The 17,692-nt window shown below is 36.3% G+C and overlaps 1 protein-coding gene, 1 non-coding gene and 1 pseudogene across 3 annotated transcripts; 2 read left to right on the top strand and 1 right to left on the bottom strand.

The window, feature by feature from the left end:
* The first annotated feature begins 698 nt into the window (after positions 1 to 698).
* LOC147567480 (3-oxoacyl-[acyl-carrier-protein] reductase 4-like) lies at positions 699 to 5,092 on the top strand. Its single transcript, XM_086654107.1, has 11 exons — positions 699 to 1,224; positions 1,341 to 1,483; positions 1,912 to 1,965; positions 2,702 to 2,782; positions 2,959 to 3,004; positions 3,088 to 3,182; positions 3,270 to 3,302; positions 3,938 to 4,072; positions 4,158 to 4,251; positions 4,575 to 4,657; positions 4,821 to 5,092. The coding sequence occupies exons 1-11, from the start codon at positions 1,038 to 1,040 to the stop codon at positions 4,851 to 4,853; spliced, it is 984 nt and encodes a 327-aa protein (XP_086510233.1). The 5' UTR covers positions 699 to 1,037; the 3' UTR covers positions 4,854 to 5,092.
* Positions 5,093 to 6,108: 1,016 nt separating this feature from the next.
* On the bottom strand, positions 6,109 to 6,182 carry TRNAT-AGU (transfer RNA threonine (anticodon AGU)). The gene has a single exon. It is a non-coding gene; the product is annotated as a tRNA-Thr (tRNA).
* Positions 6,183 to 9,731: 3,549 nt separating this feature from the next.
* On the top strand, positions 9,732 to 10,755 carry LOC147567482 (TLC domain-containing protein At5g14285 pseudogene; annotated as a pseudogene). Its single transcript, XR_015230773.1, has one exon. The product of XR_015230773.1 is annotated as a TLC domain-containing protein At5g14285 pseudogene (transcript).
* The last annotated feature ends 6,937 nt before the right edge of the window (positions 10,756 to 17,692 follow it).

A 17,692-nucleotide genomic window follows, 5' to 3' on the forward strand; every position in this document is an offset into this window, starting at 1 on the left:
ACAGAATTTTTTTTAGAGAGAGATATTAGAAGTTAATAAAATTTTAGAAAGAGAGAGAGGAAGAAGATAATCAACTTCCTAAGATTAGTTTAGACAGAGAGGGGGAGAATTTTTAGAGAGAGAGGGAGTCTTAATTAATTTAGAGAGATATAGAAGAATAATCAGCGGGATGGTTAATTTTCAAAAATCTGGCGGGAGGCTTATTTACTTTAGATGAAATCTTTCACAAATCTGGGCGGGAGGCTTAATTTTCGCCAAAACTTTATCCAAAATTTTCAAAATTTGAACGAAATAGGGAAGAATCTTCGGTTTTGAGAAGGTTTTAGAGAGAGAAGCAAAAGGAAACAGAGTATTTTGTGGGACTTAGAGATATTTATAAAGATTTTGAAAGATTTGGGAGTTTAATTAACGTCAAATCCAGCTTGGGAATTAAATGCTCCCTCTCCATCACGCTGACAACACGTCAGAAAACAACAGGAAACAAGAGCGTTTCCATTGGAGGGGCAAAACAGGTATAATTTTTTTGAAAAACAGAAAACTCTTAGTTGTCCCTGACATTTGGACTTAAAACGCATTTCGGTCCGAACTTGGGCTGAATGCGTATTGATGGGGCAAAATTTGGACCATCCCCTCATTTTTTCTTGAAATAAACATACATCAATCTCGTATTTCTACTTCTAAGATGGACCAATATTCCTATGATTATCAAATAGGCCTCCTTATGGTACAAAAATGTCACTGTTGGCCCCAAGTTCGCCAAATAGATCCATTCGGGATAACTCCACCGAGTTCCGTTCCCAACAGGCCGATTTCTCAACCCCACCTTAGGTATCATCGCCAAACTTTCCTCCGGAGCTTCCAAGAAACTTTAACCAATTGTCCAAAACGCATTTCTTCTCTCTCTCTCTCTACTTTCTCTCTCTAACTTATATAACACGAGTGAGTAACCTCGTTACTTTTAGCTGGCTAGCTTAATTACTTCTTCTTCTTCTTCTTCTTCTTCAGTACTAGTCTCCTGGAGATTCACCAGAGCTTTCATGGCTACTGCAACCGGATCTGCCGCAATCGCTTTCAATTCCACTGGAATTTCATCCAAATCTTCACTCTCTCAACACAAGAAGATTGTTAACTTCCGACACTTATCATCAATTTCCGGAGGAGACAAACAGCTTCGTTCTTTCTCTGGTTTGCAATGCAGATCCAGGAGTTTTTCTAATTCTTCTGGTAATCAATTATCATGATCTATTATTGTTGATTTCTAGGGTTTTAATCGGATTTGATTGGAGGTTTTTGTTCATTTGATTATTGGTTGTGTGACCTATTGTTGTTTGTTCATACAGGTATAAGAGCTACGGTTGCAGCAGTTGATGAAGCAAGTATTGAAGAGGCTAAAATCGTGGAGTCTCCAGTTGTTGTTGTTACTGGAGCTTCTAGAGGTATAGGCAGGGCAATTGCGTTGTCTTTGGGAAAAGCTGGTTGTAAGGTTTAACCTCTCACTAGTCAATACTCATTCATTTATTGCTCTTCAAACCAGAATCGTGTCGATAAGAGAATTATTGAATTAGAACTTAGATATACTTGTACAGGTTTTCTTGGAATATGATATTATATAAATTCCATTTTAAACGTCGGACTGTCGGAGAAACACTAAAATTGGTACAACCGGAGTGACGAGATGAATTTTTACTTGTTAAAAGTGGAAATAATTTATGACTAAATGTGCCGTCACATGTTAGAAAACCTTGATTTTATATATTTTGCTTCCTATATTGGTTTGGTGTCTGTCCTCTCGTTTACTCTGGTTATCTTTGAGTAATTTTATCATGCTTTGTTTGATATGTGATGGTCAGTATTATATTTTCCATCTACACATCCTTTCTGATGATGGAGGATATCCTCGTTTTATTTCAGGTCCTTGTGAATTACGCGAGATCGTCTAGTGAGGCGGAAGAAGTTTCAAAAGAGGTTAATCTGAACACCACAAACCTTTATAGAACTTTTCTCAATGTTGGTTGTTATTTGTTAAACATTCCATCCTATTAATTCATTGTTCTGGTTTCTAGGCGTCTTATGTTCAGGTTTTTTTTTACCTTGTGGTGTACCTGGTTTTTCGCGGTAGTGGTAAAATTTTATTCTGTTTGAAAATTACAAATGCTGAGTATTGTCATTCTGGTCTTAGAAGGAAACTTTCAAGTAGGTTTCATTAAGAGCCCATCCCCATTCTCGAGTAAGTCTTCGGGGAGGGTCTCATTTCCTTAATGTTAATCTTTTGTTCTCTCCTGAATTATCTTCAAAGAAAACACGTGCAGTTGTTTACATTTAGATGTAAAGTATGTGTTGTTTATACATATACTGGAAAATTTGAACAATTTCAGAAAATAGACCAACCAATTCTTATCTCTTGTTTCTCTTTCTCTCTATGACATTACCTGATAGATGAACTTATTAAACTGTGTCCTAGGCTTAGAGGCGACTCTTATAAGTTATAACTACTGAAAGTATGTTATTGAGCTTGATGTCCGACCATACTTTCTCTAATTTCTACGTTTATTTTTGTGAAGTACTGACTCTGCTTCAAACTATTTGTAAGTACGACACTGTCTTATATTATCATCCTTCGTTTTGTTTTCGGCAAGAAAGTAATACTTACCTAGTCATTGTGAAAATTTTAGAGATTGACCCATCATTGTATTTCTTACAGATTGAAGCTTTCGGGGGTCAAGCTCTTACTTTTGGAGGAGACGTTTCAAAAGAAGAAGATGTGAATTCAATGATTAAGACTGTAAGCACTACTTCCTTGTCATGGTTGATTGAGAAAAGATTAAAATAGAGATTGAAAGCTTTACCTAATTTAACAGAAATAACTTTTTTTTTTCCTGATGCTGGTTAGTGAATGAGAAATTTGTCACAGTTACCACTTGTAAATTGAATTATGGTCTCATGTCATCACGTCTACAGGCTGTTGATGCTTGGGGAACAGTTGATGTCTTGATAAACAATGCAGGTGATCACAAGTTTAATTTCGACTTGGAACGCATCAATTTTTAATATTCAACTTCCTTCCTGACTTCTTGAACATGGTCTCAGGAATAACCCGAGACGGTTTATTAATGAGAATGAAGAAATCTCAGTGGCAAGATGTTATTGACTTGAATCTTACAGGTGTATTTCTCTGTACCCAGGTTAGTTCTTCGAGCTAAAGACATGACCATTTCCATGCAAAGTGGCATGACCAATCTTATTCTAACTCTGTTTATTACTCTTTGCAGGCAGCAGCAAAAATTATGATGAAAAAGAAAAAGGTATTGTGCATATATGTTATCAAGTCTGCATATCCTGGTTATAGCAACAGACCTGCACTTTCAGAACTCTTTATCAAAAATGTGCTCGCCCAGTTCAAAATGAAGTATATTATATTATTGGTCATCAAATCCCTATGTCCATGTGGACAAATCTCACACTCCCTAGTGTAGGGCATTCTTTAAGCCAACATGTATTTTTGTTGAGTGACATGAGGCACGCTGGGTTTCTAATGTGTGGGCCTAGCTCTGACACCATATTAAGTTTGTGGGCATCGAATCCATAACCAATTGGGCAATTGGCTACGATTGGGTAGACCCTAAATTTATATTCATGGTCATTAGATTTTCCTTTGTCTATTTGTGGCTACTCTCACACTTCTAAATAACTTTGGTGGCTTCACTGAGGTCAACCTTCTGAAACCAGTTCATTTGATGGTACATCCAGATTGTTAACATCCTTCCTCCTTATACTAAAAAAGTTGCACTATTCTTCTCATATATCATAATCTATTCACCCAAGTGTTTGTTCATCCATATTATCTAGGCGAGTGCTCAATCGTTTGAGCATCATATAGCCTTACTCTTTGGCTTTTGTTAACCTGTTTGTCCTCTTAGTTTGACTGCCATTTGTGCAGGGAAGAATTATCAATGTAGCTTCCGTTGTTGGCCTGGTAGGAAATGCGGGACAAGCCAACTACAGTGCTGCCAAAGCAGGAGTTATTGGCTTAACCAAAAGTGTTGCAAAGGAATATGCAGGGAGGAATATCAATGTGAGTCTATCGTGTCATAACACCTCAAAGAACTCATTTCAAACGCATCATACTTGACAGAAATCTCTTTAAATATCTTCTACAGGTTAATGCTATTGCTCCAGGATTCATTGCATCTGATATGACTGCCAAGCTCTCAGAAGATATCGAGAAGAAAATCTTGGGAACAATTCCCTTAGGTAATTCTACACTAATGAACAAGAATGATTTTTTCTTTTTTGAATCTAAAGTCAACTATTTGTGTTATTTGGGGAACTGTCTACGAACTAAGGATATCTTTCTACACAAGAACCGAAGAAAATCATTCTCAACTAATCGGCATCCCATAGTAGCATGATACTTTTCTTTGTTCACCATGCCCAATGAAAAAATCATAACTTTTGGTGCTCTTCACCTTCATGCACTTGGCTCAATTTTTAGTCTTAGCATTTAAGGCTATTCGTATATGTTGAAAATGAAAGCGAGATTCGCATAACCTTACATGTTTTGATCCCCATTGCAGGAAGGTATGGCCAACCAGAAGAAGTAGCTGGTCTGGTAGAATTCTTAGCCCTTAACCCAGCTGCTAGTTACATTACAGGACAGGTATACCAGTTTTCATACTAGTTCTTGATTTACGCATTATTAAACTTTAGATAGACGTTTATGAATACAAGTGTCAAAATTATTTTTTGGAAGATTTGCAACTTATTTACCTAGTTGTGGTAATTCAGAACTTAAACGGGGGTATATAAATGTTGATTTGCAGGTGTTTACTATTGATGGGGGAATGGTGATGTAGGAGATTAAACTGATGATAAGAACTCGACAAGTTAGTTCGACTGATTCTGCTCATTACAGAGGCTATTACTGAGACGGCATCAAAATGCCAAGCAGATTATGAACTCTGAAACTTAAACTGTCAGTCCGTCTGAGCTCCATAAAAGAAGATTTTACTGTCTTTTTTACTTTTAGCTTCTGAGTTGAATTATTAAAATAACTTCGGGATTTGGTTTAATCTGAAAAACTTTTATGGTTGAATCTGAGTCATCTGAATCCAACTTATCTGAATTTGAGTCATCTGAGCGACTGAGTCCAACTTGCTTGAATTATGTTCAATCTAAATTTAATTTAAAAAAAAAAACACGACCTTAGTCTTTTACGGAGAAATTTCCCACCACCAGCACGAGCACACCAACCCCAATTCAGGTCATCTAGCATTGCTAGTGGTGTGTGAGGTTACTAAAGGTAGCAAGTGAGAAAGGTTAAAGTCTACATATCTTTGGAAATGTGAGACAACCCAAGTCACACCTTGACAAGGTCTTCCTAGAGGTTTTGAGTAAGGAAAGAGCGTTTTGGGGTCTTCAAAATTGTAGGCTGGTTAGGTATATAAAGACTTCGGGTCAGTCAATCGGATGGGGACAATTGAGTTTATTAGGACATAAGATTAAAATGTGTAAACACTGGTGTTTTATATCCTCTTCATCTTCCCCACACACCACCATAACCTCCAACAAAGTTTTCTCTTTCTCCCTCTCTTCCGGGTAGGCACTGGTTGTTTACCTTCTTCTAGGGTTATTGTGAGAGAATCCACATTCGGTGACCATTTCTGTCGTTGACTGGGGTGTTGCACATGAGAGAGGAGGAGACAGAAGAGGAGAAAGGAGGGGAGAGAGAGAGAAGAAAAAGGAGAAAGAGGCGAAGGTGATAAACAATGGTTGTACTGGTGGTGGTAATGGGGAAGATGAAGTGAAGGTAAAGATGAAGTAGTTTAATTTTTTGAGTCCTAAACAATAGTGACCACTAAACATAAGGGATGTTGGTTTTATAACTTATAAGTAATGTCCAAAGTTATTAAAGACAATCTCATAAAAGGCGATACCTAGTTTGGTTTATTTAAGACTGCCTCAGCTAATGTTTGATCTAGTCGTCGGCCAACCCTTGCAAGTTAAACTTAACGTCGTCGACCTTCTATGTCTCCTCTCCTAATCTCGTGTATTACCGAATTATGAATCTCCCAAAATAGATAAATTGGTAAAAATAGAAAATGCCTTGGATGCTTTCATTGAGAGTTGAACTCAAGACCTCCCGCTTACTAAACGGGTGCTCTAACCAACTGAGCTATGAAAGCTTTGTTGGTTGAGTAAACTCTCAATTTTTTGTTCATGTAATACGAACAGGTCAAGGTAACAAAATTTAGTTAAATCTGCTACTTTCAACAGTCACTACATAGAACAAGAATCTTACAAGATAAGTCAATGCTTGTCTATCTTAACACATGTACATGATTCCAAATATCTGAAAGAACATTGAAGTAAGAAGGTATTTTTGTCTTTCCAACATAAAATCTGCCTTGAGGCCTAAATGGACTCAAATCCCATTTTAAATTATGTGTTTTAGCTCTTCCAATAATTGATTTTAAGTCTATTTGAACTATTTTTTTTGTTGAAAGTAAGTCCATTGTTCCAATAATTGATTTTAAGTCCATTTGAACAATTTTTTTTTTTTTGTTGAAAGTAAGTCCATTTGAACTAGATATAAGAAAAGTCTTAACTGAGATTTCCTTTTGCAAAGTAACTAAAGTGACTATTGTATGTCTGACCAGAATAAGTCAAACTCAAGCCAGTTTAAGCCAAAATGAGTTAAACATGTTTTTTGCCTATGACTTCGCTGAAATACAAGGCGAATGGTTAGTTCTTTCAGGCATGTCAAGTTATTATGTGCACATAATGTTTTATGGACAACCAAAACTGAGAAGTGCCATGTAATAAAGAAGGATCTCAATATTTGGTTGTCGAAGTGATTGATAGTTTTGACATAGACTCTAAAACTCTTGAAACTCCTTTAATTGATGTTGATGATTTAATTTAGGCAATTATTATACTTATTGCATCTGGATAACTTATAAGTATCAATGTCACATAATAACTATTGGAGTCCACCTCCAAAAGAAAAAAAAAAAAAAAAAGAGGACTAAAAAGGACCGGAAAAAGTGATTCTTATTTCACATGGGTGGAGGGCCCTGTAGTAAACAAGAAAATCCACTAACTAATTTTAAGATAGGGTTTCAACAAAAAAAAAAAACTAATTTTAAGATAGGTGCCCACATTGATATGCTGCCTTGTATGTCTTCATTGAGTCATTGACTTATTAGTTTGTCAACCTAGGTGGGGGTGGTTATAAATGTGGTCATTTAAAGCAGTCATTGACTAGGTATTTGGACAGAAAACTCACACAGTACAGATGGAGTAGTTTTTTTTGTTAAGGAACTGTGAATTGAAGTTTAGTAGATTAAAGTCATGGCAAAAACGAATGACAACATATCATATAGAATTTCTACTTCGTTTTTCTTGTTCCCTAATAATTTTATTATATAAAGTTTCCCATAGTTTTCAACTTTTTTATCTGCTAACATTTTTGTTTTCTTAAAGAATTATATAAGTACCATTTATAAGTCAAATGCGTTGAATACACTATAAAGAAGGAATATGTTCATAACTATAATGAAACAACACTAAAATACTGGTAAACGCTAATAGCCAATGTAGTCTGTGTTTTTAAAGCCTTCAAATAAGATTTAGTAAATGACAGGTTTCAATCCCGCCTAAGTATTGATCAAGTGATCTACGGATTTTGGGAATGAATGAATTCATGTTTGGGCTTTTGTATGTCGGTTAAATAATAGTATTTATATTAACAAATTTATAACGTAATTTTAATTGTAGCTCACTGGTTAGGAATTTAGATTTTTGTGCTAGATAAAAAGTTTTAAATCTTCACGTAAACACTACCAGGAGTTCTACTTATTTTTTGGGGAAATTTTATAGGAGCCTCTCATAAAGTGTTATAGACGCCTCCTTCCTTCACAAACTCCCTCTCCAATTTGCCTTGAGGAGGCGCCTATAACAATTATAATGGGGCGCCTTTAAAACAAGCCTATTTTTTTAACATGCATTTGTAGAGTCTTCATTTTTAACTATGCTTGGGCCTGCCAAATGTTTGGACCGACCCTGAGCAAGACCCATGTGTTAGATTAGTGGGGAGTTGGGGTCAATTTTGAATTTTTTTTAAACATTGACTAGAATGGTCATTACACACGATGTGATAAGCATGATAACTGTCTAATTACTACAACCTTAAAGACCGCACATTACTTTATTTAGGCCGCGACTTTGGAGAATAAAGAATTTGATCACAAAAAATTGATATAACGCACACTTCATTTTGAGTCCAAGAATTGATGTTTTTGCCTTTTGCCCCCAAATGTTCATCTCCTGTCTCTCTCTGCTTCTCTCTTTTTCAATGTCTTTGGCACTCACTGTCTCTCTATCTCCCTCCCTCGCGATCTCTCAATCCTTATATCAAGTACTTAAAAACCTAACATAACTCCAAACAAATCTAATGGAAGGAGAAGAGCTAGTCTTGACCTTCAACAAAACCCTAGTTCCTTTGTCTAATCATTATCTTCTTTTGATCTTCAACATGTTTATTTAATCTTCAACATGTTTATTTAATCTTCAACAATCACAACAACAAATTATTACAAGCAAAACACACGAACCCCTTTTAATCTAAATAAAAAAATAAAAACCCTATACTCTCCATCTTACCCCCCCCCCCTCTCTCTCTCTCTAAAAACCAACAAGTTGTTGATATTAGTTTCAATTCTTTTATTTTTCTACTGCACCTACTACTGAATCGGAAGTTATGGTGACGGAAGTGATAGAGAAGATGAAGATTAGGGTGAAATGTTTGATTAAGTGATTTTTTTTATTAAAAAAAATATGCCCCCGAGTGTATAAAAAACCATTACTCCCTAGAGAATTTATTCCCCGGAGATTATTCTTTCTGCCCCAAAGCCGCAACCTTTATTTATACTCAAGTTCAATATTCTTGGACTTGCACTTCGAAGGGATTGAACTTGGGACCTCCACATATCGAAGTAGATGCACTGACCAACTGGTCTACCAGTTGTTGGCGGGTCAATTTATAGTTGGGTCAACAAAGAATGGACAAACATCACATTTTGATGTTCCTTTAGACATCTAAACATTTCTCTTTTCGTGTATATAAAAGAACACGTTTACTATTTACCCCGATAACTCGCCTTCTTCTTCTTCTTCTTTGATCCGAGTTCTCGCTCGCTTTTTCTCTTCCTACGTTTTCTAATTTCAGAGTTTTGAAGATCGAAACATCAAAAAAGCTTCAATTTACCCAGGGAATCATTTTGGGTCAACCAAAAAAACCCTAGATTTTGCGATTCGAAGAAGGATTTCTTATGCTAAATAATGAACGGTTTCTCTTTATATGAAGGTAAAGAGTTCTCTTCACTGTTCTCATGTGTTCTTTTCTGCATATTAGAAACCCTAATTTTTGTTGTTTTTCTTGACGATACTGCTCTGATTCACTGAACCTAGGAAATCAGCAGGTCTTGCATTTAATTTGTGTATTTGTATCTGTAACTCCTTTTTCGTGATTAGTGCTCCTTTTTTGGTGTTATTAGGGTTCAATAGATTAAAGGTTTGATTTTTAATCAGTCTCTTATTTCAAGATTCTGATTCCCTCGATTCTTTAATTCTAATTTAGTAGAATTGTTTTTGTTGTTTTGTATCTTTTCAGGGTTTCAGCTATATATGCATATACTCCTCTACTAAACCCTAATTCTGAAGTCTCATTGAATCAGGGATTCTTTACTTATCTCTCATACTTCTACTAGAATCTTAACCTCCCAGGTTTTAAACTTTTCCAAGTTCAAGCCTTTTCAAATATTATTGGAAACTTCTTTGGTGAAATTAGTTCAATTGGGTTTGTAATGGAAACCCTAACTTTCTCTCTCCCAAATATTGTCATGTTCTTTCCAATGTTTCTTGTTATCTATCTTGTTGCTTACTTTGGGGTTTTCAGAAATTGGAGCCCAAAATATAGACCAGAAGCTTCAAGCTGTCTTATATCATTAGCCCATGGAACTCCTGCAGTTTTATTGGCTATTCTTGCTCTTTCAACTGAAACTCAAACTGGGTTTGCTTCTCCTAACACTGATTTCCAAAATACAGTTCTTGATTACAGCATTTCCTATTTCATGATGGATCTAGTTCACTACTTAATCTTCTCCCCTCATGATATTCTCTTCATTGGGCATCACTTAGCAACCCTATTTGTGTTTATAACTTGTCGATACATGGTCAATCACGGAGCTTTCGCCATTCTTGTTCTCCTTGCTCTTGCAGAAATCACTAGTTTTTGTCAGAACACTTGGACTTTAGCCAATGCTCGAAAATCCGATGTTCCTCTTGCTGCGAAATTGCATGAATTCTTGTCTCCACCATTTTATGCTTTCTATTCAGTTGTTAGAGGAATTGCAGGACCTTTATTTGTTTATAAAATGGGAAGTTTTTATCTAAGTGGAGCTGCGGATATTGTTATACCTAGATGGCTATCAGTTTCTTGGCTTATTGTGGTTGTAGTTGCAATTTCTGTAAGTATATTGTGGGTTGCTAATCTGTGGGTTGATTTATGTAAAGGAAGTTGTAGGGAATTGGAGAAGAAAGAAAGATAGAAAATGGGGGTTTTCTATAGCCTTTTTAGCCACAATTTGTCATTTTGTTTCAAACATTGTTGGGGAAAATTATGGGGTTTTCTTCTCATAAATTGTAATTATCAATGAATTCAAGTCAATGAAGGGTTTATGATTTTATATCCAATAAGCCAAATGCTTCAAAAACTTCAGTTAATTGTTTGATATCTAAGTAGTAGTTGATTCATGATTTCTTGATCCTATATTTTCTTTACTTCCCAGCACCCAGGTTGGTTTGATCTTATTCTGCATTTTGGGTTTAACTACAGTAATTCTGAAATAGAGATTATTCTTCATTTTCTTTACCTTCACCTGGATTTGTTGTGGGCCACGGGGATCCAAGGTCGAGTCTGGGCTGTAATCGTGGGCCACGGGCACATGAGGTCTCAGTTGGGAATCGGGCGGAAGCCGTGGGCAGTAGTAACTGCTCAGTTGGGCACTGTCTGAACTCCAACAGGCGTCAGGTAGATGGGTCCAACTCCAATGGAGCAGGTCTGAGGTAGGTGCAACTGTGCAAGTAGAATAGGTCTCAGGCTGATGCCAGTATCTGAGCAACAGGTGAAGAACGGGGAGATTGTTAATGCTTTCTAGTTCAATCTCTCAAAGTGGGGTTCTCGGACCCATGTTTATTTATTATTTACAGTAAAGATTGGAGCACTAATCTTGGCAGTTGGCATCAAAAGTTTATTAACGGCGGATTTAATTGCAGGAATCTACAGTAGCTTTCCTACTAAAAGTATGATTTTTTTGGATGAATCATTTTGTACTATTACATCCGAATTTCAAACTTAAAACTAACCTAAAAACTATTACATCCCAATTTCAAACTTAAAACTAACTTAAAAACCGTTATTTAAAAATATATATCTTTTCACAAAATGAGTATTTGAAAGTGACATTTTTATCAAACATTTTTTCCCAAATAACATTTCTCAAGGAAGCGTTTCTTTTCAAATATTGTTTTATCAAAATTATTGTTCCGCTGCGGATGATTTGTTAACAAATACAAAAATCTTATGTGTCACGATGAATTTGAGTGCCCATCTTAGATGTTCTAAGGCTATTAAGTTACTCTAAAGGGATCAAATATTTATTATTAACTGTAAAAATTACAATAAAAACTCATTTAATCCAATGTGTCAAGTATGAATTGAGATTTTCTTTCCTAGTGGCATTATTGAGATCCTCAATTGAAATACTTCTCCAATGTAACATTCAAAAAACTCAACATTTACTTTAGCTTTACTCTTGTTTTTTAGTATTTTAATATATAAAATGATGTGGACCAATTGAGATACAAGAATAAATGTTGAGATACTCAAAATTGAACTTTCGTTTGAGTATCTCGAGATTTATTGTTACCACATCATATTGAGATTCAAGTTGAGTGTTGCATTGGAGAATGTTTTTTGTTAAAAACTCAAGTAATCCTAGGTATTAATTTGAGTTTTTCAAGTTGAGTATTGCATTAGAGATGCTCTAATCTTCGCAGATGATATTTCCAACTCAATCAAAAATTTATTAATGGTGTGTTTAGCTGCAGGAATCTAAATTAAGATTCCTACTAAAAGTAAGATTTTATAGCAATCTAGATTTTTTTGGTCTATTTGACAATTTTAAGTTTACAAATTTTAAATTCTACGAATTCATAAATCTAAATTTTGTAAAAGGTCAAAATCTTACCTCCTAAGATGTGCTAGCATTTTGTACCGTTACACCCGAATTTCTAACTTAAACACCACTATCAATCCTAAGGAGAGTCCCTCTAACCATATCATGTTTTCACATAGCATCAGCCCGGTCCAAAATCAAGAACTTATCAGCATCCCTAGTCTAGAAGAGATAGACCGGGCAGTTAACAGTCTAAAGAAGGAGGCCGCCCCGGGTCCAGATGGGTACCCTCCTTTTTTCTTTCAGTCGAACTGGGATACAATTAGAGAAGATATTTATGAACTGGTTCAAAATTTCTTCCTGTCAGGTTATCTCCCTCCGGGGATCAACCACACCAACATGTGCCTCATTCCGAAAACATCGACTCCGCAAACACCCGCTGATTACCGACCTATTAGTCTGCTTAACACCACATATAAGGTTATCACCAAATTGCTCGCGGAGCGATTTAAAGCCTCGCTTGACCCTATCATTTCGCCTTTTCAAGCGGCCTTTGTGCCGGGTAGGCAGATCGCGGATAACATCATAATGGGGCAAGAGATCATTCATTCCTTTAAGCAGATGAAAGGTGAAAGGGGCTACTTTGGGCTTAAGCTAGATATGTCGAAAGCCTTTGATAGAGTAGAATGGAAGTTCTTGGTGGATATCATGGAAAGCTTAGGTTATGATGCGCATTGGATCAAGCTTATCCACACATGTATATCCACATCCTCTATGTCTGTCCTCATTAATGGGAGGCCAGGGCAGACTTTCTATCCCACGAGAGGTATTAGACAAGGAGACCCGCTGTCGCCGTTTCTCTTCACAATAGCTATGGAGGGTCTTAGCAGGCGTCTTAAGACGCAACATGGCAATAATAGCTTCAAAGGTTTCCCCACAGCCCATCTGGATATGGAAATTTCACACCTTCTCTTCGCTGACGACTGTATCATCTTCGGGCAGAATTCCATAGAAAACATTCACAACCTAAAGGATATTCTCCAAGATTTCAGTGAGACTTCTGGGCAGATGATAAACTATGCTAAATCTAACATTTTCTACTCGAAGAACTCCCATCCAAAGTTCAAGATAATGATTATGAGGACTCTCAAGGTCAGACAGGCGTCTACTTCCGAGAAATACTTAGGGGCCCAACTGTTCATAGGGGCCCAGAAGACGAAAGTGTTCAGAGATATCCTTGAACAAATCAAGAATAAACTCAACAAGTGGAGTCACTCCTTTCTGTCCCAAGCTGGTCGCACGATGGTCATTTCGGCCATAGCTGCAGCCGTTCCCCGATATCAGATGCAGTGCTTTGCAATTCCGAAAGGAATTATTAAAAGCATCAAGTCCGTCCAACGGAACTTCTGGTGGGGTAAATCTAAAGGCATATGCACGAAAGCATGGTCTTATATCTGCCTCCCTAAGAATCAGGGAGGCTTAGGTATCCATCTCCCAGAGCTGGATGATGCAGCCCTGATAACAAAAATGGCGTGGCGTCTTAAGACGGAACCGGAGGCGGCATGGGCAAAACTGATCAAAGCGAAATACTTCCCCAACACCGATGCTCCGGGGCCGGCTAAGAATCACCACTCTTGGAATTGGAAGACTATCAGAAAGCAGTACAATATCATTAACGACCTCACTATATGGGAGGTGAACTCAGGTAAAGAAGTGAACATTTGGACGGACAAATGGATTCCTGATTTGGCTTCCCCTATTGAAAATGTTCATAACTCCACCCTCACCAAAGTGGCTCAACTTATTACCGACAACAAATGGAATGAGGACAGGCTCAGGGAGAACTTCGATACCCACACACAAGATCTTATAAAGACGATTCCAATCAACAGTCAAGATAGAGACTATCCGAAATGGAATCTTACCAAAACGGGCAAATTCACGGTTGCATCTATGTACCAGCACTTAAATAGCAGCCTCATCAATGTAAATCCTAACACACGCAACTGGAAATTCATATGGAACCTTCCGGCGGTCCCTAGAATCAAGAACTTTATCTGGAAAGTTTGCAATAATGCTCTACCGGTGAAAAGCAGAATCGGTAAATTCATTGACAATAACACTACCTGCCCTTCTTGTAACCTTACGGAAACTATCGAACATGCTCTACTACATTGTACCCTTGCAAAAAACATATGGTTCTATTTTAACATTATCTCCGACAACATCTCATCCGTTTCGGATTGGATTTTCTCGTGGGAAACGAATAAACTATTTTGCTATACTTCCGACAATATCCATTTCACCACTATTCTTTGGGTGTTATGGAAAGTCCGATGTGATCACTGTTTTCAATATGAAATAACAAACGTGAATAGTATAATCAAAATGATAATAAATTTCCCTAAACCCGATCTCAAATTGGGTAGAAATACCAAGAGTAAACAGACCTCTACAAAAGATGATAAATGGAAGCCGCCTCCGCAAAATATGATTAAGATCAATGTTGATGCATCTTTTACTAACATAATATCCAATATGGGAATTAGCGTAATTGCTCACAACGAAAACTCGAAATTTATTGGAGCACAGGTTAAATCTCTCAGATCTAGAAATAGTGAGGAAGCAGAAGCTATGGCTATCTTACTAGGCATCGAATGGGCAAAAGAAGCAAATCTCACTTCCATCATGATTGAAAGCGACAACAAAAACCTGATACAACACTTGGTAGACCAGAATCAAGCAGTTCAATGGCAATCTCTAAGCCACTTAAAGAAAATCAGAGCTTTAAAGAAGGAATTCCAGTCAATCAGTTTCATGCACACTAGACGAGATTTAAATTCTCATGCAGACTTACTGGCTAGATGGGCCAGGAAGAAAGGAAAGAATAAAGTTTGGAGGAATATCCCTTGTATCTTAGCTACTAAATATTGTAATAACGTTTTGGTTTAAGTAATATTAAATAGTTTAACAAAAAAAAAAAAATATTTTTTCCAAATAACATTTCTCAAGAAAGCGTTTCTTTCAAATATCATTTTATAAAAAATTGTTGGTCCACCGCTGATGATTTGTTAACGAGTACAAAAATCATGTGTCACTTAGAATTTGAGTGCTCATCTCAGATGCTCTAAGGCTATTAAGCTGCTCTAAAGGGCTCAATCTCCATATCTATTTGTGGTGCGCCCAATCCTTGTCTATTTGTGGTGCGCTCAACTTATGTTTATCTTATCTTTCTCAAAGGATTATTTGAGCACCATCTACTCTTCCACTCGGGTTGGAATCCTTTCAAAGTTGAGCCATCTACTTTTTTTTTATTGTTTGGGGAGCCATGTACTTGTATCCTTTTATCAACATTTTTGACTTTTAGGGTATGTTCGTTACAGGCGGAAATTATGTGGGAAAATTGATTTTCGTAAAAGAATCGGTTTTTCACTGTGTGATAAGGCAAAAAAGAATAGAAAGTCGTTTTCTGTTGGAAAAAAAGATTGGAAACTAGGTTTAAAAAATTCCCACCAGAAAGATGGGAAAACGAAATTCCCACCCTCAAAATGAACGAGTTCTCTCTCCTCCCGTGCTTATCTCTCTCTGACTCAATCTCTATTCTTCTCTAACATCAACTTCTCTCTATATTTGTTTTCACCATCTCTCTCTATCTCTAACCCCATTTGATTGACGAACCAATCTCTATCTCTCTATGTAGTTATCTCTCAACTATTTAGAGAAAAGAAAAAGGGGCACACTTTTTAACCTAATTAATACATATTTGTCTAAAGGCAAATACATAATGCCCACTTAATACATATTTGTAGAAACGCACTCTTTTTCTAACCTTTCTATCAAACAGTCCACACCTAATTTGACATGTAAGATCTTGGTTTTCTTTCCCATCAGAAGAAAAATGGTTGTCACATCAAACGTTTCCACAGGTATCAAACGGACCATCAAGCTCGTTCGAACTAAATTTTCTCATTTGTGTCTTTCGGAGTTCCATCTTTCAACAACCATTCTCATGCTAGTAGCTTTTTCTTGCTTCCCTAACAGAGGTATTTCTTCTCCTATCTTTCATACAGTTTCACCTCTTCTCATATATTTCAAACAGTTCCACCTTCCATTTCGAAGGTAATTGATTTGCGTTCTTTTGATGGCTTAGATCAATATCGACGACTCCGATTAGCAGGAGTTTGACTCTTTTTCTTGTTTTCAAGATCAGAGCGAGCATAGTTTCTTTGTTTAGAGAATACCAGTGGGAAATCCTGAACTATTTTCTAATTCCTACTGGTGGTCATTTTCAATTGCCTTAAGAGTTTCCGGTGCTTATTTTTTTCATGTACTGTTTGGAGTTATTTTTTTCTTTGAATTGTCAGCCAGCCTCGAACCTTTGATCTCTCAGGTGGAAGACTAAACCTCTTACAACTCCGACCAAGGATTGTTGGCCTATTTGGAGTTATTGACGAGAAGTTAGTCTTTTGTTTAGGTATGAGAGTTTTTATGACCATATATTATTTCATTACCAGGATGGACTAACACATTAGCATAATAAGAGATATAAAATTTCTCATGGTCCCAAGACTTGTTATGTAGTTCTTTATTTTGTAATTTCTATTTATGTACTTCGTAATGTTGTATACTAGGTATTACCCGTGCCTTCGGCACGAAAAAACTTGTCTGATACATTACGTAATATGCAAGTGCGAAGGTCTAGCACAATACACCCTTTAATACGATCTGAAGCATGTTTAATACTTTTAAGTTAATTCGAAATTATTGTATATAATTCTTGATTTGTGCAAGTCTGTCTAGTTTCATCAATCAACAATACTTTATTGTGAATTATAGACACACAAGTACTGATAGTTAATATCAACGCTTTCACAAGATATAGTTTCTTGACCAAAAATCAACTCGAGAAGGATGGCCCCGAAACTGTAGATGTTACTCTTGTTTGTTAATTGTTACGAGATATAATACCTGCACACCAATAGGTTTTATTAGTGAATCACATTTTTTCTCTTTTCTTCGTATATTATTTTTTATCTACGATGGCAACGTCTTATCAATGATAACAAAAAGTGACCCATATAACCCTCTTGCCAAGTCCTCACCATTTACATACTTAATTCTTCCTTGAACATGATTCATTCTTTGTTTTATTCATGTGCAAATATTATTCATTTCTTACTTAAGTAGAAATACTTTTGAAATCTTTTCTTGTGACTCTTTAAATATCTTTCACATTTCCCACATTTTTAGATGTATTCTTCTTGTTCTGAAAGACATAATCTCATTAACTAATTCAGAAGGATCATAATTACATATCTCCCTCAATTGAATCTCAAATTCTTCCAAACTTGTATAACCCAAAGGTGAACTTTCAAATTAGTATTATAAACTTTCAACAAAAAAAAATTGTATTATAAAGAAAAGCAGCAGAGATCTACAAGTTGCGCTAGATAAAA

Source organism: Eschscholzia californica, unplaced genomic scaffold, assembly GCF_041429995.1.
Source record: "Eschscholzia californica isolate CP2 unplaced genomic scaffold, dmEscCali1.0.p SCAF_1, whole genome shotgun sequence".
Classification (NCBI taxonomy): Eukaryota; Viridiplantae; Streptophyta; class Magnoliopsida; order Ranunculales; family Papaveraceae; genus Eschscholzia; species Eschscholzia californica.

Bases quoted from the DNA above. Each gene is read 5' to 3' on its own strand.
- LOC147567480 (XM_086654107.1), top strand. From the start codon at position 1,038: ATGGCTACTGCAACCGGATCTGCCGCAATCGCTTTCAATTCCACTGGA. The intron at 1,484-1,911 runs GTTTAACCTCTC...GTTTTATTTCAG, and splicing joins TGGGAAAAGCTGGTTGTAAG to GTCCTTGTGAATTACGCGAG. The intron at 3,183-3,269 runs GTTAGTTCTTCG...TACTCTTTGCAG, and splicing joins GTGTATTTCTCTGTACCCAG to GCAGCAGCAAAAATTATGAT.